General features: G+C 38.2%; 1 protein-coding gene across 1 annotated transcript in view; it reads left to right on the top strand.

Annotated features, from left to right (window-relative positions):
• DOK6 (docking protein 6) overlaps nucleotides 1-23,271 on the top strand; it is a 272,262-nt gene that overhangs the window by 214,814 nt on the left and 34,177 nt on the right. The window contains exon 7 of the mRNA XM_039839865.1: nucleotides 4,764-4,881. Coding sequence (XP_039695799.1) covers nucleotides 4,764-4,881 — 118 coding nt within the window. The remainder of the gene's footprint in view (nucleotides 1-4,763; nucleotides 4,882-23,271) is intronic.

Genomic DNA, 23,271 nt, shown 5'->3' with positions numbered 1-23,271 from the left:
AGAATTTTAAAAAACAGCTAAAGAATGAGAAAATAAATTATAGAACCATCAAACCGTGAGAAATCTGTGTGTGTCAAGTAAAGTTCCGTTTTCATTTAAAAACAGTACTTCGATATTCAAGAGGAAATGGGCAGAAACATGTTAATTACTAATTTGAAATTAATTAGCACTGTTCGTATTCGATGAAGTAGATTTTACAAATAAACAAATATAGAGAGAAGGAAATAGAGTGACTTTTGTGTGTGTGTCTGTAGAGAGAAAAACTGTATTTTTGCACCTTTTCGAATAACTATAAGTCATATACAGAAATTGCTATTTATTAGATAAAAACGAAAAATAAACTTTAATATATGGAAACTACTCAGGCAGAGTAGTTTCTGACCATAGAACTGCCAGGCAGAAAACACGAGACTCCTGGATCAGAGACAAAAGGCTTTATTACTCGTGGCACATCAGGCAGCACGAGTCCTGTGCTCCCAGCAGGCCTCCTGTTCTCCAGGTCCCACGGGCCATGCAGAGCAGCCCAGATGGATGTCGCTTGTGTCACAGCCGAGGAATCTGGGTTTAGGAATGCCTAATCTTATAAAGCGACTACTGGCAAACCTGCCCAACCATCACCCTGGTCAAGAATCAAATCCGCCCTGTGCCTTGACCCTCTCCCTCCCAAGGCTGTTTGCTCTGCACACGTACAGAAAATGACGGTAAAGAGCTGTCATGAGACATGCAGAGCCATGAGGGACCCAGGAAGAATCGTGTCCTAACAATTACCCTTTCTACTAAACATTTTCAAAAGTGTCTTCTGAAGTTTGAGGGAGGAGAGCGAAGAGGGTAGCAGCAGGAAACGGTACGGGGCTCTCTTTGATCTCATACACTAATCTCAGACATTGACATATGAAAAATAAATTTGTGTATTTATATATTGTCTAAATGGGAGTGAGCAGAAGCAGCCAAGTCTTGTTTATGTCTTTACGAGAGTCTTCTAAATATAAGAATCTTTGCTTTTGGGGGTTTTTTTTTTTTTTCTCATCCACTGGAGGACAAGTAACTCTTATCTGTATAATGTTCAAATAAAGGCATTAACTGAATCTCCATAAGGCACGCTTTGGACTGAAATCATATCCTTAGGCTGCAGGCTTTGTGACGTGTGTAGTTGCATCTCTCAAATAAAATATGAATGTTTTGACTACTACCCATACTTGGTGAGCGTGACCTCTACTCCTTCTAGAGGCTAAATAAGCAGCTTCTGATGTATTGCTCTGTATCTCAGTGAGTGATCGCTGTTTCAAAAAAAAAAAAAATGAAACCAAGAGAAAGTTAGTGCCAAAATAGCAAAATATTATGGCAACTGTGTCAAGAACCGAATTAACTGCTCCCCAGTCTAGTTGATTTCCACGTCTACATGGAAGCATCCTTTGGGAACCCTGAGCCTATGCGGACGGAGCAGCAGAGAACTGTAGCCTTTCAGAACGAGTCCGTGGTCACTACTGAGGGTGCTTGGGCAGGACACGCTGCACGGCTCTCGTGGTTTCTGAGGGAATCCCTCACTAACCCAGGCAACGAAAGGAGTCATCAGAGCAGATCCTCGCAGAGAACGGATGAAAGAACTTCGAAGACACGGATCCATCTTGCTCGATTTCTTAAAATGTAGTAAATGCTTAGAAATGATGTCGCAATGCCATTTTCTCTTTTATATATGGAAACATAGGTATTTATTTGCAATATAGTTATATATCACCCTCTATGTTTTTGATAGACACACACTTATGATCCTAATAACCCCCACGGTCAACTTGATGCATTTCTCTTTTAAATCAGAAATTCCTATATTATTTTAAACTATATTTTTATGTTAGTGCCTTTAATGGAGGCATTATTATAATGTGAAAAGTTAAGGATGATTTTTATGTGTCATTTTGTTGAACGTTCTTACCAGGAGAACCTTTGTAAAAAGTTTAAAACTAACAAAATTCACTTGAAATGTTGCCTTCGTCATTGTGCATATCACAAAGGCCAGTTTATAATACATTGTTTAACTTAATGGCAAAGTTAAAAGTCGCTGGGTAAATCGGATGGATTCTTCAACATCTGATAGGTCACCAGGGGCACGAAATGTTTGTGTTAGTTTGCTGCGATAACAAGATGCCACAGATCGAGTGGCTTAAACAACAGACACTTATTTTTCTCCAGGTCTAGAGGCTGAGAAGTCCAAGATGAAAGTGCCAGCAGGGTTGGTGTATCTTGAGGCCTCTCTCCTCGGCTTGCGGATGGCCACCTTCTCACTGTGTCTTCACATGGCCTTTTCTCTGCACACCCATCCCTGGTGTCTATAAGGACACCAGTCCTGTAGGATTAAGGCCCTACCCAACGACCTCATTTAGCTGTAATTAACCTCTTTAAAAGCCCTACCTTTAAATACAGTCACATTGCAGGTTAGGGCTTCAGCATATGAATTTGGATGTGACACGATTCAGTCCATAAACGTACTTAATCACAGTTTGAATGGTGAATGGATTCTGTGATGTCTAGAAGACCTAAACGTCCAAGATATGAGGACCAGATCCTGCACCTTTGGCAAAGGGCCTGAGAATACCCACAGTCGAGTTTTCAAATACTAATTTTCCACAATTAAAGATTGAACTAGAATAAAGAGGAACTCTGAATGAATGAAGACATAGAATATTGTAAAATGTCTCCTAGAACTTAAAAACAAGGATGAGTGAGACATAGAGAAATCATGTGAAAAAAGCAATAGGAAATGACTCAGATAAAGATTTTATGGAAAAAATTATCCTCAGTGGCTTCCAGTTATTTGTTTCTAGCAAACGAAATGTGTTTACTGTGTTCCCATGATGCTTAAGACTGACCATTTATTAGGGAAGAAACATGTTTCTCAGAATAAAAAAAAAAAAGAAGGAAAAGCACTTTCATCAAATTTAGAGAAGGTGAATTTACCACTGATGTTCTACTGTATGCTAAGTAATAAGCAAATTATAATATATTAGAAAAAAGAATATGGAGTCGATAGAATTGTGATTAACATGAGATTCATTTTATGGATTAGTTGGTGTTATTAATGGACATTGCTGACACTAATTAAATGTTTACGTGTTTAAGTTCACACCTCAATGAGAAATTGGCTTTAAAGGTGAAAGAAAGCCTTTTTGTCCCAGTGACGATTTCATAAAATGAGCCTTGTTCCTACCTCCTAGCGTAGCGGCTGATGGCTTTAGAGTGTATGAGGATATCTACCCCACATCTAACAGATGTGGGGTAAAACTAAAAATATACACGATTAACAAACATCGCAAAGATTCTGAAAAGCACTGCCCACTGCAACCCAGAAACCTGGCTTCTCCCTCACACTCCCTAGCTTCCAGTCAGAGATGGTGTGGTTAGAACATCTGCTTTCATCATAAGGAGAAACACTTTGAAATATAACCAACTTTGAAAAAATATAAAAATTGGCTATTTGGAGCCATCTTTAAAAAAAAAAAAACGTACCTTCAACAGGGTCAGACTTTAAAATACACTGAGTAGGGCACTTTTGTAGCAAGACGTAACAGGTCCGGAAATGCCTCACTGCTAAAAATGTAAAATCGAATACCTTCAAGCGCTGTGGCTTTGCTTTCTGTTAAAATGTAAGTGCTCCTTAGTTTTACAAGGCGTTAATGGCCTGTCGTATCCTCTCAGGTGCTTTCCTGACAGCATCTCCTGTGACAGGAGGTAACCCCCGATGCAGAGAAGAAGGAAGTACTGGGGGGCAGGGAAACCTGTGGGAAAGTGCAGGCCACAGCCAGCAAAAGGCCTCTACAGCTACACTTGACCTACATGATCGGCACAGCTCCTAGGTTGTGTCGAGAGTCAGGTACTAAGTAAGGGGGAAATGTGAGCTGCTATCAATCAGAGGATTGCCCATTGTGACGAAGTGACATCTGCTCAAGGTGCGTCAGAAAAATGTGTAGTAAGACCAAATCAAACCATTTCTGGGTGTGTTTAAAACACCTGGTGTGACTCAATAAAAATACGTTCCTTTCTTAAAAACGCAAGGTGAAGTATTGTTCTCTTTGAACTAAGCACATGCCTGAGCACCTGCTGTGACCTTAATTTTGTTTGAAATAAGAAAATGTGCCACACTTTTACCACAGAGCTTCTCAGGGAAGATGCTTTTTTTCATATGTACAAGATCCTATCACAGGAGCAAGGTAAAAGGTTTATTCAAGAAAAGAGCCACCAAGTGAGGATAGGAAGAGGTGGCAGGCAAAATTGTGAGACACGGAAATGGGTAAAAAAGAAATGATATGCTCGGCAGCATTCTGGGCTAGCAGTTTCAGAAGGGCCTTAAACGTCCAGTTTTTGAGCTGTTTTACCATTCCATAAATTGTAGAAAGCTGATGGTAATGTAGGGAATCCTCTGTCATGGAAGTACAAGTGAGCTTGCCCGGTGGAAGACGGTTGATTATCGCTGTGGCTATTGATCGGCATTCCCGATCGGCCCCATGTCCTTCGAAATCAACTCAGAGTCAGTCGTACCAGCTTTTTCTTTCCTTCTTAATTAACGAGTGCGATTCGATTGTTTGCCAGTGTTCATTTCGTAGTCATGATTTTACTTTTTTCAAAAAGTCATCCTTCAACAGCCGATCAGGCCAGGATCTGTAACAGATACTATGATGTGCCACCTACGTTGCATCCTCAACTTTTAAAAGAGCAAAGTTCAGTTTAATATTTTTAAACACAGCCTAAGGCCTGTTTTCTTTTCCTTTTAGCTGCAGACGAGCTTGACTGAGCCCATGACGTTATCCAAATCTGTATCTCTTCCTCGTAGCGCGTACTGGCATCATATCACTCGACAGAACAGTGTTGGCGAGATCTACAGTTTGCAAGGCAAGTAAACTTGAAACACTCAGCAGCACCGCTGTTCGCTCCCTCTAGGTGGACCAAGAGCCATGCAATTTTTTTTATACTTGCATTGCTTGCTTTTCCTCCATTTCCATTTATCAGCTGTCACTGGCCACGGTGGGAGTTCTGTGATTGACAGTGATTTTGCTAAAGCTGTTATTTCATAGACTTATAAAAATTATTCCAAAAACCACCGAGGGCTGAGGACCCGATTTGGCATAGGAGCTTGACTAAAACATTATGCAAAACATATTATCAGAAGCTAAAAGTACATGATACCAGGGTCTGTTTCATGCTGTTTTTCCAATGTATTCCTTTCTAAGCATCTTTTTTTCATAATAGGATTGAATATAAGTTTGGGAGGATGACTTCAGGCTCTGTAATAAAATGCTGCATAAACCTACTCACAGAATTTTTAAGGTTCAGCCAAAGCCTTGACATACAAGTCATTTGGGAGGGTAGAAAGAGACAAGTGGAAACACTTTGCTTCTGTATTTTTCTAATGGTAAATGGTTAGCTGGCATGGGAACGGCTTCCCAGATTAATCAAATTAATAGATAGCAGGTATTTAATCAACAACAGGAACCTTGGCTTCACTGTTCTCTTCCTGTTCCTCCCCTTTGTCCTACAATGAATGATCCTCTCCTTCAGAAAAAAATATTTAGCTACAGACAGTTGACTAACAGCTGACCAAGACTGGAGGAAGCAGAAACTAAGAAAAATAAGGTTAAAAAAACACAGTCGAAAACATTCATGCGACAAGCTTTTGTTGAGCACAATAGACTGGAACATAATCATCACTCAATAAATGTCTGGGGAAGGGGTGGCCATTACGACCTTCAGCAGAGTTAGGCATTCAGAGTCTGTTTTTTCCTTTTATACTTTAGCTTTTGCTCATATTAACAACACAAAGTGTTTTGACCAAAAAAAAAAAAAAAATTTCTGTTGCAAGCAAACTGGGATAATGTAGTTTTAAAGCAATATTTGCTTGCCATGGTTTCAAACCTACACTAATGGGATGCGATCAATGGGAATTAATGATTAAAGATACATTTCGTGGAGTTACGTTGGCGTCATGGTGGAGCGATAAGACCCCTTTGTGTTTCCCCTTAAAATTACATCAGGCAGGACAGCTATAACCCAACAAAGGTTCCTCTGCTCAGCACATAAACATGTCGGAGAAATCCACACATCAGTGCATCTTAAGATGGGTGTATAGGAACGCTTAGGGAAGCAGAATGCGGAGAAGGACAGGGATGGGGTCTGCACCCACAGTTTGGCTCCTGACTTGGCCCCAGCTAGCATGTAGCGATGGAGGAGCTGGGGTGCAGCCCCACACTGTGACCCAGCAGAAAATAAGAGGGGCCTAGGCAGTGTCGGTGCCTGCCGCATCCTCCCGCCATGGCAACGGCGCCCTCAGACCCAAGTGACGTGGACACAGCAGGATCACCCACCATCCGGGTCACCTGGTCATCAACCTCTACCATCGCGATGACACCCCCCACCACTGCAACCGGGGAGACACAAGTAGCAAAGATCAGAGAAATGGAAAATTTGCACGATATCACCATCTACTGGAAAACAAAAGAAAGACCTCTAATTATCAACCTGCTGAATGGTTAAGATCAAAATGGTATTTATACAACAAAGGTTTGCTACCTCGACTGTGCGGGCAGAGGAATAATCAATCCATCAGGTGCCGCGAATAACCAAGGTAACATGGTAGCACGGAAAAGAAAACGACGTCTCCAGAAACCAAACTCAAAGTCACAGAAGACTCTGATTTAAATGACAGGGAATTCAAAGATTGCAGTCATGAGGAAACTCGAAGAGATAACCGGAAAACTCAGAAAGGCAGTTCAATGAGCTCAGGGAAAAAATTAATGAACAAAAGGACTGCTTTACCAAAGCGATTGAAACCATAAAAAACAACCAAACAGCTATTCGGAGACTAAAGAACTCAATAAGTAGGATGAAGAATGAATTAGAAAACACTGGAAATAAGCAAACCAGATGGAACAGAGAATTAGCGAGCTGGACGATAGAAATCTAGAAAAGATTCAGGTGGAAAAAGAAAGAGAACTAAGCATTTTTTAAAAATGGCAAGAACCGTCTGACTCCATTCAAGGTACATTCTGCAAGGAAAATCAGAACAATTTTAGTCACATATTAAAGGTAATTGCATTTAATATTTTAAATGAACCCTCTATGCCAACATGACTACCTGTATTTAGCACGTATTTATAACCTTTCATATTATTTCTTTATATAAGAAAATATTTCATCGTGTTTTTAAAAATTCAGCTGGGTAAATTTGAAGATCTGATTGGCTTTATTCAACGATTCATACGTTGGGCAGCATCTCATCCAGCGAATAAAAAGCATCTCCAAAGGGCTGCATAAAAGAGAAAACTTTAAAGACAGAAAAGGGGGCGGGATGCGGAAGTCAGTAACATCAGAAAGGATTATTGCAGGCGAGGCCACTTCTCTCTGGGACACTGACAGGTCTGTTAGGCTGTTGCCTGCTGACCAGGATGTTCCAGGCTGGTTAAGATTACAGCCAGAGGGAGGTTGAAACCGCAGTCAGGCTAGGTGTTAAATCTCAGTTTGGCGATGTGAGCTTATTTTGTAACTACCAATTTGGGTTTCTTAATCGCTTTACCTTTTTTCTCCAGCCCCGCAACCCCCTTCCCATCTGGCAACTATCAGTTTGTTCTGTGTCTATGAGTCTGTTTCGGTTTTCGTTTGTGTGCTTGCTTATTTTCTTCTTTAGATTCCACAGATAAGTGAGATCCTATGGCATTTGTCTTTCTCTGTCTGACTTATCTCGCTTAGCATAATACTCTCTAAGTCCACTCATGTTGTCTAGAATGGTAAGATTTAATTTTTAATGGCTGAGTAATATTCCATTGTACATATGTGCTACATCTTCTTTACCTATTGATAAAGACGACAAGAAGACACTTAGGTTGCTTCCAGATCTTGACTCTTGTAAACAGGGCTGCAGTGAACATAGGGGTGTGTAAATCTTTTCAGATTAGTGTTTTGGATTTCTTTGGCTAAATACCCAGAAGTGGAATTGCTGGGTCATAAGGTAGTTCCGTTTTCAATTGTTTTGAGGAACCGCTGAACTGTTTTCCATGGTGGCCGCACCAATTTGCAGTCCTACCTCCACGTGCGTTCTCCAGATTCTCACCGGCACTTGTTGTCTGTGGATTTATTGATGATGTCCATTCTGACAGGTGTGAGGTGACACCTCGTGATGGTTTCGATTTGCATTTCCCTGATGATTGGTGATGTTGAGTATCTTTTCGCGTCCGTTGGTCATGTGTATGTCCTCTTTGGAGAAATGCCTATTTGAGTCCTCTGCCCATTTTGTAATCGGATTGTTTGTCTTTTTGGTGTTGAGTTGTGAGTTCAGAGTCTTTGACCATAGTTTTAATTGGGATGTAATCTGCTCTGACTATGCCCTAATGGCATCAGGACGGAATAAAACCACTGAAACAACAAAGAAATAAAAATAGAAACATTGGACCTCAGACCCCTTCGTGCACATCTACACTTTTTTCCACCAAACTGCATTTAAGCGTGTGGTTATTTTGTGTCTCATTCCTCAGTTGAAGTAGCATCACCTCTTCTTTACGAAGAGGAGAATATACCTGGGCAACTATCACGATTGATCTTCCAAAGTCAATGGAAAAATTTGGTGGTGTCGGGAGCAATAGCATCAAGTTAACCACAGAGAGCCTTGAGGAATAAGAATATACCTTTAGAATTTTTTCATCATATTTTTCATGTTCTAACCCTGAAACTGAGATCAGTCTGAATTAAATTCAGCAGGCTTCCATTCAGAAGATAAAGGGGGGAAACGTTTTACATATTTAAGGCTTAGTAGATTGGGATTCATTAATAAGCAGCACGTGTACTAGAACTGGGGAAGAAAAGGAACGTTCATGACATGAGAACAGATCCAGTCTACGTTAAAACTTACCTATCACTTTGATTGCCTGTCGCCCTCAAAACCACACTTTATTCAGTTTTATGATATCCATTCTATAGCTATAGAAGCCATTTACACTGTAAAAGATTGACATATCAATACTGCGTTTACTTTAATGTTTGGAAAAGGAGGTTGATACAATCTGCTAAGTCTCTGCACGTTACTCCCAGAACGATGCTCTAAAACTAGACGTCGTCATGGTTTCCCCGATGTGCTCTGGCTCTCTGGAGTCAAAAGACAGAAGCAGAGAATAATTACTAACTGTGACAAGTGCACGTTAGCTAAGTGCCAGGCAGCTACTGTGCAAAACCTCCACCCCTGAAAGGCTTGGGATGGGTTGAGTTGTGTCTCCTCTTCTTGCAGAAATGGTGAACAAGGATTCTTTTCTTTTCTTGATTTTTGCCAGATAATAAAGGTGATTGATTTGCATTCAAAAGTAACTTTCTGTTTATATTTCTCTAACTTCTGCATTGACCAAAAAAAAAAAAAAAACACAAAACATTTGTGTCACAACGCATTCTGAAGGTATTATCTCCAGACCGAGGGAAATCTAAACCGTTAAAGGAAAGGGAACGTGATTTCCATCTCTTGGCTCAAAAGGGGAGCTTAAAATATACCATTTTTTTAATAATGACAAAATTGTGATTTTAGTTCTAAGGCTTTCAGCAGAAAATGTGTTGGCGGTATAAGGAGCACTCAAAAACACAAAGAAAGGGAGGGAGAAGGAGGAAAGGAAAAAGAAAAAAAAAACCCCAAGGAGGTCAGTGTTTCTCTTCTTTTAAGGCTCTCAACTGACTTATAATCACCATTCTACGTATTTATATGACAGGCTGTATCGCTGGGTCTTTAAACCAGGATGTGAAAATGACAAAGGCATTTACTGAAAATGACCAACTAGTAAAAACCATTGCTGGGACCAGGCTCACGGCAGGCTCTCCCTGAGTTGTTGTCGAATGCAAAAATGAAGTAGGAAATGCATTCTAAAGGATCTATGGAGGGGATGGCGTCACGACCTCACCTCCTCTCTGAAGAAGATTCTCAACCAGCGTGGCGAAAGGAATAGTGTCCAGTCCCACGTGCAGCCTGTCCTGGGCACCCCAGCTTCTCCTCGTGGATGCTCGGGTCCTCGTTGGCATGTCTGCTTCTTCCTTCAGGACCGGTGACTCGGCACAGATGCCCGCCAGTGCTGGTCTTTATTTGGTAAGCACAGGAAGCCCTGGGAGAGGCTTTAGGTCTGTCCATCCCACCTGGTAGCTGGGTGTCCGTCCCTCTCCACCTGTGGCTGCCCCTCTGGGGTTATTTGCTCCAAACGCTGCAGTGATGACAGGGGAACCAAGAGCTGGTCCCCAGTGAGCCGGCTTATGGGACTGTGTCCTATCTTTACTTAAGTATTCCCTGCTACATTTAATTCCTAATTTTTACACAAAATTATACGAGTTCTATGGTGACTCATTTTTGAACAGCCTGAACAACTTCACTCTCTGAATCAAGGATGATTGGGGTGCCGCTCGTCAAGGTGGTAACTTTTGGAGTTCTGCTTTCATTAACACTGATTAATATACAAACGCCAACTCCCAATCGCCTCCCTCCCTCTGCCCTCTATCTGTCTGTGATTAAGCTACAGATTAACGGTGCGGGCGCAGCCGTGGACCTGATGACACAGAAGGCGTTTGTGCTCCCCGAAAGGGCGTCTTCGGCTCCAAGTTCTCACAGAGGCAGGAAGCAAACAGGCAATTAGAATCAGAGTTGACCTTCAGAAATCAGTAAATAGAGTTCCGACATAGATTAGGGGGTAATCAAAGGATTTACTTACTCTTCGCTCGGCTAAGACCTTCTGTTCTTCTTTACTCTCAGTTGGTTTCAAGTTCACATTCTATGTAAATTGCCTCCATTGAGATCTCCTGGTTAAATTTTTATTATATGATGTTTTCCAAACTGCGAAGTTAATACAGAGCCTCCTGTAGCAAGTAAAGAACAGTTGCGCCGGTTGTAAAAAGGAGCCCGTATCTGGTTGAGCTACCACCTTCCCCATGTTCCATCTGCCCATGGCCGGGTGACTTGGTCACACCCGAGCATGGCGCACAGTCTTCACAGGGCCCAAGCCTGCCGGTGGCGATCCGGCAACAGCCTTTAAAAACATGCACCAGAATAACAATTTATGTCTATCAAGGATCATTTACGAATCAAGGCTCATTTCCAGAATCAACACTTTATGTCTATCAAGGCTCATTTACGAACATGTATTGCAAGTCCTAACCTGAAGAAGAGTAAGTCAAAGGCAGGAAATGCTTCCTGCATGTCAGTTTTTAAAGAGTTGCTCCCCAAACGGACACCATAACAATGCTCAAAATATTGGCACCGTGAAACGGTCTTCACAGCCGGCCGTCCTAACCCGTACGCCCTCTTCCCTGCTCCCGGGCTGGTATGTATCACTTTAATATATCAACGTGTTTATTTACGGACGTGCTTCCTGCCGCAGAATGCGAGGGAACAGCTTTGAATGAGCTTTTTATCCCCTTAGCTCAGCCCTGTTGTTGTGAAGAGGCCTATCTGTAGAGGTTAAAAATCTTGAGTTTTGGAGATTAACCTACCCGAATGGGCGTATTAACTTTGCCACTGCTGACTTGTGTGACTTTGGGCAATTTACTTAGCCTTGTTCTTTTTCATCTCAAAATGAGGATAACAGTACGTATCACAGTGCTTAAATGAGGTCATCCACCCACCGTCAATATATGGAAGCCAATTAAATTTCCACTAAGTTCCTTTCTCTGATCAAGAGAATGAGGCTACCCCACTCCAATTTATTCTAGTATTTAAAATATTATCATGGAGTTTTGCTGCACATAAGGAATTTGGTTTTATTCTAAGGATTTTATTTAAAAAAAAAACTAGCTTTAAGAAATGGTTTCATGCTTCTAAAGTTCTGGAAAAACTAAAGCTGATTCTCTACCTAACCCTAAATTTTTAATGAAAAAAAATATATATATATATTATATGTCAGGGAAAATGTCAGGCTTAATAAGCCTTCAGTTATTTGTTTTTTTCCCACGTGTGAGTGTAAACAAGGCATTACCCCTAAGCCCATGAACCCCTTCTCCCAGTCCAAGTAAACCGAGCGAGGGGAACTAGGCCCTGATTTTTAGGTCAGGAAGTTGGAAAGTTCCTGGAATGACTTTACTCAGCTCAGTACAGTGATGTGCAGCTACCCACCCACCCCACTCACCCACCACCCACCTTCGCATTCAAGATAGGTTCTTGCTAGTTCGCTTCCCTGGCAGCTAAGCACCAGCCTCTCTCCTCTGTAGACGAGCTTTGCTTGAGCTCGTTATTACTAAATTTATTCTCTCATGGGATGCGTTCTACCAGCAGGACCGAAGCTGACAGACCAGATTTCGATGAGCTCAGCACTTACAAGTCAATCATTTAATCCTTGTTTACCAGATACGTAAAAGGAGTTTCGAAAAGGTAAAAGACTCAGTTTCCAGATGTTACGTTGGACTAGTATCATCTCCCAAAAGTCTTATTAAAATAAACTGCTTCATGCTCTTCAATTCAATCCTAAAATTGAAATTTCAATTTCAGGTTTGAATAAGACCTGAAACTGATTCTCTATACTTGATTTTTTTTTTCTGTGAAACTTTCCCCACCCAATTTTGTAAATATAATAGGTAACATATTAAGTTCTGTATAAATCTAATATTTGTAGGAAAAAAATATGTACCCTCCATTTTATTCAGTAGGGAATAAGCATAGTATATAATAGTTCAGAGAAGGGTTAATACAACCACAACAGAAGCTTGGCTGTCTTTGTCATGTATATATGTGTATAGGACTCCTGCATATGCATGCATTTTATACCCTTGCGGCCGACACACACACACACACACACACACACACACACACAGAGAACCATTTGGCTCATTGCTATCTCACCCTATTAGACTACGTTTCACAAATTATAAACGACATAGAAGAATCTTCAGGGAAAAAAATGTCCAATTATATTTTCTCCCTGATCTCTGTTTCTTGTTTCTCCTGTTCTGCATTTTTTAACCTCACCTCTATCCCTCAGAAGATCAACTAAATATACCTTGTCCTCAGAAAATCCCATTCTGTGGAATGAATTTGGGGTGTTGCCTCTCTGGTGTACATTGGAGACTAGCCATTGTCTGGAGCCCCTGGATGTTCCTTTTAGAATTCTGCACATGCTCAGAAAAGATGTTGGCTTAGAAACACCCACCTAGTCTTGGTCTCCCAGCTAGATTGCCACCAGGAAAGGAAGGTTATGTAAGTGCCCAGGGGAGCAGAGTTTAACAAAAGGTGTAATAAAACGTTCACAAACTCTACCCTTCTGCCCACGTTCATGCTCTCTGAATCGCAATCAAGATTAACAAGAATTGTTCCTCTGAAGAGCAGGCAACAGCTCTTCTCAAATGTGCTTCAATGATACAACCCAGACGGAAGCCATCTCAGTAATTTGTGGAAAATCCACAGTATTCAATGTCAAGTTCTACATGGCTTGGGCGCTGCTTTTAACAATTTCATGTAACAGCTTTATTCCTTTTTTCGAAACAATTTAGAGCACATCGTGTATGTATATCAGTTGTTTTAGCTCCTGAGAGTTGCTATTATCGTTTTTACCTTTCAAGCTTTTTAAGTTTTACAGCAAGTTTCAACGCGTGTCCCTCAGTTCCAATTTCTTTAGAATTATTTTGGAGATTTCGAAATCACTTTGCAGTAGCAAATCCCTTTTATGTCTTACACTTTCCTTCTTTTTGAATATTTTATTCTCTTTTCTTTAGGCATTAATGCCGATATGCAGAGCTGCCCTGCTGTTAGTTCATGTGGCTTCCATCACAGTGTAGATGTCTTCTTAATTAAGCTTCATTTCCCTTAAAGAAACAATTTTTGTGTCTTCCGTTGAAAAATGATTTGATTTTAACTTAAGATAGTATTATTATTTCTGAAAAGAAAACACAACGCCAAAATTCCAAGGAATAAATACTTGGAATTTAACTGAAATTAATCAAAAATTTTAATTGCAAAACAAATATACCTTCATTGGAAAATATGTGAATAAATAAGTAAAAATCACCACTGATTCAACCATATATTATTAACCTTTTAGAATATAAGTATAGCAATATAGGTAAAAATAGCAATTGAGATAAAATTCATATGTATATAAAATAAATACATATATTAAGAAAATTAAGATCACACCTCACGTGAAGTAGTTTGCTGTGTTTTTAAGTTGTATATTATATTGAGAACAAAGTCGAATTATGTGACATTTAGAGGCCGCATGATATTCCATCGCAAAACCCTAATTTATGTAACCATTGCTCTCTCGTTCAGCGTGAACTTCATCCCCTGCTTCTTACTGTTGTAAACAGTGCTCCAGTTGTTAACCTGGCCTTTTAAAGTGAGAAGCAACAAGCATTTACCGAAATCAATAAGGATAGCCATTCAGGTCGCTCTGATTCATGCAGAAGCCCAAACAGGGCTCCAATTAGGAGACGAAGGTGACGGGTATTTGTGAGAAGGGAAGGAGAATGATTATGTAGATAGAAGGAAGGCATTTCTACTGGTGCTGATAACATAACACAGTGACATTAATTCTAAAGAGTGTTTTTATAATTTCAGTCCAGTAGTCATAACCGCTGTCTCGTTATCTTGGCAAACAGTTCCGTAAGAAGCGAGGTCGCTAAGGCACATGGAGAGGTTATTTTGCTGTTTTAACATTCCGAAGATTTGAGACGTAGACATGCAGGGCAGCTCCTCTGACGTGGCAGCTCGGGCTCCATTTCAAAGAGGCTGTTTGTATTATTGTCTCCACAGTCAATACATCATACCGATAATGTTATAGTCTCTTTGAAATCGTGTTAATATCAGTATGTTAGTTCTCCTGTTATTTGTGTCTGTTGACTCTGAGTCTTGAAGAAACTTTCCATTGGGTATATTTTAACATTTGATTATGAGCTCATCTTCAGTAAAAATTGTGTTTCTGTGAGAATCTATTTGCCCCAGGAATAAAAATATTTCTCTAGAGTGGTTTCACTTTATTAGGTGAGACCAACTGAAACTACCACTATCGTAGGTAATTAACCATTAAATAGCAGCAATTTCATATGGCTCAACCTAAAAAAGAATAAATCAAAAACTAGAAAATCATAATGAGTTTTTGTAAAAGATACATTTGATAAAATTGTTAGATGATATGAAAAAACTTTCTAAGGAAAATTGAACACCATAAAATAAGCTTGAGCGTAACCAAAAATTAAGTAAAACATATTACTTTTAAATATTCATAGAACATTAATAAAAATTGATAATATATGAGGTTGCAAACATGTCACAACATGTATGAAATAATCAAAAGTCTATGTATCGTGTGCTCATATTTTCTGGTCATAATGCAATAAAAATAGAAATCGATGATTAAACGCCAAAAGAGCCTATACTTTTTTAACTTAAATACACATTCCTCTGATCATGAATCAAAAAAAAAAAAACATAATAATAGAACTTAGAAAATAGTGGAGCTATAAGATAATGAAAACATTACATCAAAACTTGGGATATGTAGCTAAGTTGGTAGAGGAAATTTTATAGCCTTAAATACCCATATTTAGAAGAGCATTGAAATGGAAAATTAATAAGCTAAATATTCAACTATTTAGGTTAGAAGAGGATAATACAAAATAGAAAAAAATCACCAATCTCACTTGTAAACATCTATACAAAAATACATCCCAGAAATATAAGAATAGTTTTACAATAAAATATCAACAAATGACTTCACATTAAGAAATTAAAGCTTAAGTCCATGTGGTATTCTTAACAGGTATAGAAAAATATTTGATAAAATTTAGTACTTATTCATAAAAAAAAGAAAAGCTTATACATTCTAGGGCTAGCAGGTAATGTCTTCACCAAAAAAAAAAAAAAAAAAAGCATTTACCAAAAATCTAAAAGTACCATTTTCTGAATTTTAAGAATAAGTCAGGAATGCCCTCTATCACAATTAGAACGGAAATACACATTTAAAAAAAAAAACGCACAGGAATATTGGATAGGAAGAAATAAATTATCTGAAGAAAATAGCTTTTGGCCAGACAAAATCCAGGCTGTACCACACATCATGGCTACTCCACAGAAAGAGAACTTAGAAATTTTTACTGAAGGAATAAAGGTGAAGAGATAAACCAACACAAATGGACAAACACAACATAGATAAGCACGATATGCAGGAATTTTCAAGGCATTATTCTAAGGGGAAGTAGCCAAACACAAAGACTACATGTTACATGATTTCATTTATATGAAATTTTAGAAAAGACAAAACTATGGTTACAGTGTTTGCCAGCTACCAATGTTGGGGGAAGGAGAAGGGTCCATCCACAAAGGGATGTGAGGATATATTCAGAACGAAGTGAAAAGGTGCACTGTTTGATGAACAGTTCGGAAGAGTCATAAGAGATCCAAGAATAGATAAGACAATAGAAAGGATATAAAGTGAGCTAAAGTGCTCAGCAAAGGAAATTGAAAATAACGATAAATCCTTCACACAAATAAAACTATTTTATAAGCTCTTAGAAGTTTAGTAATTGTAGCTAAAAGAGCCTGTAACAACTTCAGGAAATAATAGGTAGAAATAAAGAAAGAAATGGATTCAGTCAAAGAGAAAAAAATAATAGTATATATATACGGCATATATATTTGCCACATGTATTTATATATTTACTATATATTTGCCATACATATATATGCCAGATACAGAAATCGAACAGGCAGGTTTTCCTGAAATAGAAAGTAAAGACAAGATACATGTAAAGATCTTGGCTGAAATAAAGGAAGACCTCTGAGAAGCAGATGCCAAAATAGGTTGAGATGTACAACAGCTCACTAGTCAATATCACCGGATATTTGAGGAAAGCGTGAAACAAAAATCAGAAGCCATAGCAAAACAGCTTCAGAAAAGGAACCTGGAAGAAACAGAGACCTTGCAGAAAGCAGAATGAAACCATGCAAACAAGCAACCTTACAAACGAGGCAATAAACTCCATGTCGGAAGTTTGAGAAAAACAGACATGATATCACATAGCTGACAAATAAAATTGGATTGGTGACCCAACTGTAAACGCTAAATAATGCTTTCAAGATGTAAATAAGCTCTCTGAGAGGATGAACGGTGGGGAAGGGTGTCATATTCTGTATTAGGAAAAAAATCTTGAATGTCTGAAAATGAAAAATCAACAAATACCAGCTTTTTAAAAAAGTTTGTTTAGCGTTATGGAAGCAGGTATCGGACAATATAGCCTAAAGATTTAAGACCATTTCCCTCTGGAGATACAGCCTCCTTCATTATTTTGTTTTCCTTGTCTGTTCCTTTCTTTGTTTAAAATTTGCAACTTCAATCACGCCCCCTAGTGAGCGTAACTGGGAAGAGCAGAGTGGATATTTTTAAATGGTTTACAAAAATCGTGTATCGGTTGTAATTTAAAAAACAATTTTAAAATACAAAATTCAAAAGAAAGAAAGCATGAGGTGCTCACCACTTTGAAAATAATCTCTAGACTTTTTGTCAGTGATATTATGGTGCTTTATACTCTGGCCTCACCTATCATTCCAGCATTTTCTCCCTCAATAAATCTCATGCCTGGGACTTAACTATCCCAAATGGGAATGTACTTTCCCATTTTTACCTATTTTTATGCTATTGCTTCCACTTGATGCCTTTTCCCCATCTCTACTTGTGATTTCACTACGAGTACTTCAAGGTCCAGAGAAAAGGGGATTACTGTTATCTTTCTCTATGCAAGACCCTACCTGCTCACTAGATCATCAGAGTAGAAAATGTCTTCACCTTCCCCAGGGCCTGCCTGGCCTAGCACCTTGTAAAAGTTGTAGCACTGATTATACAAAAAAAAAAGTATCTGGCAAGAAACTTCGGTGTTGTTATGTTGACATTTATTAGATTCTTGGAATTATGTTGCTTGTGTAGAAAGCGTGCCATGGATAGAAGATGCGTCTCAAGTTATTTGTCTCTGATTCATAAGATAAAAATAGAAAATGTTATCAGTGCTTAAAAGTGAAAGTTGAATTAGCAATAGCAGTAGGACAGGTTAGTTCTCTCCCCTTTCTCTCTCAGTCTCTCTGCGTGTGCTGTGTGTGTGTTTAGTCTATCTCTGTACCTTCGTTCATTTGACTTCATTTTTAGGAGGCTCTTTGTTTTCTTCTTGATAAATGATAGCATCCTATTTACTGTGCTGTTGCTGGGAAAAGAAAATACCTTATTTTAATCTGAATTGTATAAATGACTGTATGATTATGTAATGATAGGACATGAATATGTGGACCCACCTTCACATTTGAAGAAAATAAAATATGTATAATATATATAATAATTTCAGAATATATGCAATTCCGAAATTATAATTAGGAATTAAGATTATGTTTCAGTAACATAAATTAAATTTCGGCAGAAACAATCTCTCTTTACATATAGCATACAAGGTTAATATCTGCTGCTATGTATGAAAGTTTACTTATTATACAGTTGAATCCATGATTGGGAAAATTATAAATTAGGGCTGAGATTTTAATGGAAAACCATATAATCATATTTTAGATTTTTGAAAGCATATAGGATGGAAAAAGTTTTTTTTAATTTATGGGCTGTCTACTGTAGAGCCACATGTGGTAGCTAAGAGACTTCTTAATTTAGCCTAGGCAAGTCTCCATTGGTTTCCTTGTTCACTGAGTGACAGATGGTGATTAGCTGGAAATATTATAGTATACACTATGTTTTAGAAATACCTGCAAACAGTTCCAGCTACCAAGAGAAAATACTTTCAAAATAGCTTTCAAATTGCAACTGATCGTCTGCTTGTCCTCCTCAAAACATTCAGAGGAGAAAGTCAGAAGATCGTTTTTCTTGACTTAAATTATTTGTCCTCTTAAATGAGAGAATTTTTCTTTACTGCTATAAAAATAAGTTTTCCCCAAAGGAAGAGTGAAGCACACAGAGCTTTTAGTTGGTAAGCTTGACTGTTTGATGTTTTCTCCTGTCACATTTCCTAGACTTCTTGAAGAAAATACACCCTTGGTTATGTAAGCCATCACCTACCATCTGTTCACAGGATATATTTACATGCAAAATTATCCATGGCTTGAAATAATCTAGTTCTAGTTTAATCATCAGTGTTAATCATAGATATGTTGTATGCGATTAGAAATGAATGTTAGTGATGTTATGATTTATCACTGAAACAAATGATTATGTAGAGAAGGTAAAAATAGAATAGGTAAAATTCATGAGATATACTCCATTACCACTGTAACTAAGTAGATATTTTTATACCATATAAATAAATGTCTCAGTTACAGATGGAGAAGATAGGAATCACGTGGGATTATATAATTAATGGTATTCTAACTGAATTTTGTAGGTAAATGGGCTCGAAACTATTATGTAACTTAATTTATATGAATAAAATAGTTTGGAAGATATATTTCTAAAACTGTGAAGTTTCCTCTGTCAATAGAAAACTTATCAAAGTAAAAATGACCTTTTCATCTAGATGATAACCTTGACATGGTATTTACCTTTGAAAGAAAATTTTGTTATATTAAACAACTAAAAGTACATGTTTTCTAAACAAAAGAAACGAGATTTTTTAAAGGAAAAAAAAAGAGTTCTTTCCAGAATTGAGCAGTCCATTATTCACATTTGTGATATGGGATTAGCTTAGGCCAAATAAGAAATCAGAACGACTAATATAGCTGTTTTATTATGGCCCACAGTTAATAAAGCATTTTAATTACTATGAAAAAAGTGGAACTACTATAGGAAGAATAAGTGCACTTGGGGATTATAGAAAGAGTGAACATTTTAAAGAAGTGAACTTTTTCTGTCAATGGCCAGAGAATTTTACAAATCTAGAGCTATCAGGAAATTTTATGTGTTCTAGAGATTTTCTAAAGCTTCATGCATCTCCCTGAAGAAAATGTCTTAGGAGCAAGCCATTCAAGGATGAAAGAGCCAGTAATGTTTCATTAAATCATCCTTATTTTACAAAACATATCGAAATGAGTCAGAAATGACTTAACATCTAAGCTTGCTACCTATTCCCACTGTTTTTTTCCTGAGCGTGACCTTTCTTGTTCCCCTTCCTGTGGGTCCCAGATCCTCATTCACTAGCCACCCACGTGCCACGGAGCCCGGGAATCTTGGAAGAAATGAACTGCATCCCAATTTCAGGGGTGTCCACTCTGTTGGGCTTAACTGCCTGAGATATTTTATTTGCTTGGTCAGTCATGGATTCAGGGGTAGACATGTGACCCAGATCATGAAATAAGCCTGCGTCTCAGGCTTTTGCTCAGAAGCACGTCCCCTCCCCGCGCCCCATGCTTAGCTGAGAAAGCAGCTAGCTGCGGCTGTGGCCAGACGGAGCCATCCCCCTGCAAGGACAGGCTTCCACGAAGCCGGCACTGGGGCTGTGCTGTCCAGTGCCATCTCCGCTAGCTACGCGTGCTGACTGAGCTCTCGAGTCGCGACGAGTCCAAACGGAGACGCGCTAGTCTGAATCTGATACACACACCAGATTTAGTGTGAAAAAAGGAATATCTCATTAATTTTGATGTTGATTATATACTGGACTGATAATATTTTAGTTGCATTGGGCTAAACTATGCTATCGAAATTAATTCCACCTCTTCCTTTTTTTTACGTTTTTAATGTGGCTCCTAGTGAATTTAACAATCCACGTGCGGCTCATGTGCTGATCTTTTTGACCAGCACTGCTCTGGAACAAACCAGGTGCTGATGACATTCTTAAGTAGCCAAATCAACTGACCTTGAGTTCTTCTTCGTCTCTGGGCTATCTAGAGACATTTGTCAGGTCGTTTTGTTGTTATTATTATTATTTTTTAATTAAGTATACTCTGGTTTCTCTCAAGACATTTTATTATTTTAAAAGTCATTTTGGGTTTGTATTTTTATTTACAATCAAAAGCATCCAAACCAATATAGCACGATTGTATATTTAAGCATTTGAGTTATTCATAGGTGTATTTGAAAAATACGAAGGCTTATAGTAAATTTTCCTTTAAAATTGTTAGGATTTTCAATTAATATAACTTACTATTCCAAAGAACATCAAACGTTAGTGTGATCATGTTTCTAAATTTGTGTTTAAAATATCAAATGTTCAGCAAGTGATATTAAAAACTGTTTCTACCCTTTTGTTATTATCATAACCATTAGATGGAGCAGCGGTCCCCAACCTTTTTGGCACCAGGGACCGGTGCTTCTATGAGAATCTAACGCCTGATGATCTGAGACGGAGCTGAGGCGGTGATGCTGGCGCTGGGGAGTGAACTCTGCTCTGCTCACTGGCCCGCCACTCACCTCCTGCTAACAGGCCAGGGGCTGGGACCGGTCCCTGTCCCGGGAGTTGGGGACCCCTGAGATAGAGTACAACTTAACTTTTGATATAAAAAATGACATAAACATAAATAATAAAATCTATATTATGGAGGGAGAATGATTCCTAGACATCAAAGATAGACTTACCTTTGATTGGATGCATTAGCTTTGCCCTAGATATAACATTATGCATCTTCTATGTGATTTTTTGTATGTAAATAAATTATTGCTATGACATTACAATGCCAAAAGAGCATACTTTCTTTTATTAATTTAATATGAAAATATTATAATTCTTAGTATGCTTGTAAAATTGTAGCTTATTTTGCAAGTAAACTTGAGATTAATTTCTATAAAATCTACAGAAGTGAAAATGTCTACCCATCATCACTTTAAGTTGTATTACATTTTATTCCTATCCCCCCTCAAAAAAAAAAATTCGTTGGTGAATGAAATTAGAATCATAAGATATTCCTAAACACCTATCAAATATGGCAATACAGTTATTCCATAAGGGGGAAAAAGATTTATTTCCACAAGATAAGCAAGTCTTGCTTTTAAATAAGATTTGTATATCACACTTTTAAAAATTAATATGTGATTCATCAGATTTTTCATTTCCTTGGTCACGCATCATTGACTTTAAAGATATGCAGGTAAAGTTTACTTTACTCTTTCTTTTGTGCAGTTATAAACCCCACAGTCAGAGGTGGTTTATCAACCAGGGCGATGCTAAAAATGCGATTCGAAACCTGCTTCTGTGAACACTAAGCAAAGCTTTAAACAGAAAAACATAATCTCATCTTGCGCACTATAATTAAAGTATCCTTTTAAAGGGATGGCAAATGACAGTCTCTGGTGACATGCTTTTCCCGTTATTACTGTCCTACAGTGTATGCGGCTCAGCAAGTGCTTCATTTATCAGAAATTTTATGTGTGCGATGACAAGGCAACATCAGCAATGCTCTGTTGACATACTAGACGATCCATGATGACCTGTCTGTGTGGAGCTGGAAACTAAAAAGATCATTTGGATGATGTCTTACCGAGTATTTTATTTCTCATTCTGGAATTTAATTCCAAGATTCGAGTCTGCAGTGATGCATTTTGGTACAAGAAAACACTTTTAGATACTGCACATTGAAAATTCCGTTGGTTCTGTTTTGCCCAGTCATCTATAATTCTCTTCTCAGACTATACACGACTATGGCTGGTTTCTGTTTAGATTTTAATAAAATCTTCGGTGACACTCATTCTGCAGCAAAGACCACTATGATTTACAAAAGAAAGGGATGCTTAAGTAAAAAATATGGAAGAGTCAAGACATTAAATTAAAGACAGATTTTTTCCCCTAAAAATATAATTTACTGAGAACTTTCTTTTCGTGAACAGATTTGCCATTAGCGCATGGATGTGTAAACCCAGAAACCTCTAGAATTCCACTATTGCTCAGTTGCCCAATTTAAAACTCAATCACAGCCTTTTTTTTCTCATCAAAATGCTCATTGTTGCCATATTTCTCATTTTTCTTTCCTCATTCCTGACATTACTTTATTTATTAGATTATTCCTTTCTCCATTATTTCATGTTATGACTTATGTCATAAGTTACCTTAAATACTTTTGTGGATAGAGGCTTGGTATACAGTTGTTAATGTGAACGTTAATAAAATATGATTAGAACACTTCTTTTATTCTCTTGGTTAGAAAGAGAATGTTCTCTTAGAGTGAAACTCAAAGTAAGTCATACATACTCAACTAGTCTAAATGCAAATTAAAATATCTTTGGGAAAACATAATAGAATTAGAGATGTTAGTATTTCTTAGGTCCATGATTTTGCTTACAAATGGAAATAAAAAAAATAATAGTGAGTGAAATTATCTCTGAGTGCTTTAATATTTTTAAATGTTTTTATATCTGGGATGTAAGAATCATCCCAGAA

Source organism: Pteropus medius, unplaced genomic scaffold, assembly GCF_902729225.1.
Source record: "Pteropus medius unplaced genomic scaffold, Ma_sr-lr_union100, whole genome shotgun sequence".
NCBI lineage: Eukaryota > Metazoa > Chordata > Mammalia > Chiroptera > Pteropodidae > Pteropus > Pteropus medius.
This window is presented reverse-complemented; position numbering and strand designations above follow the sequence as displayed.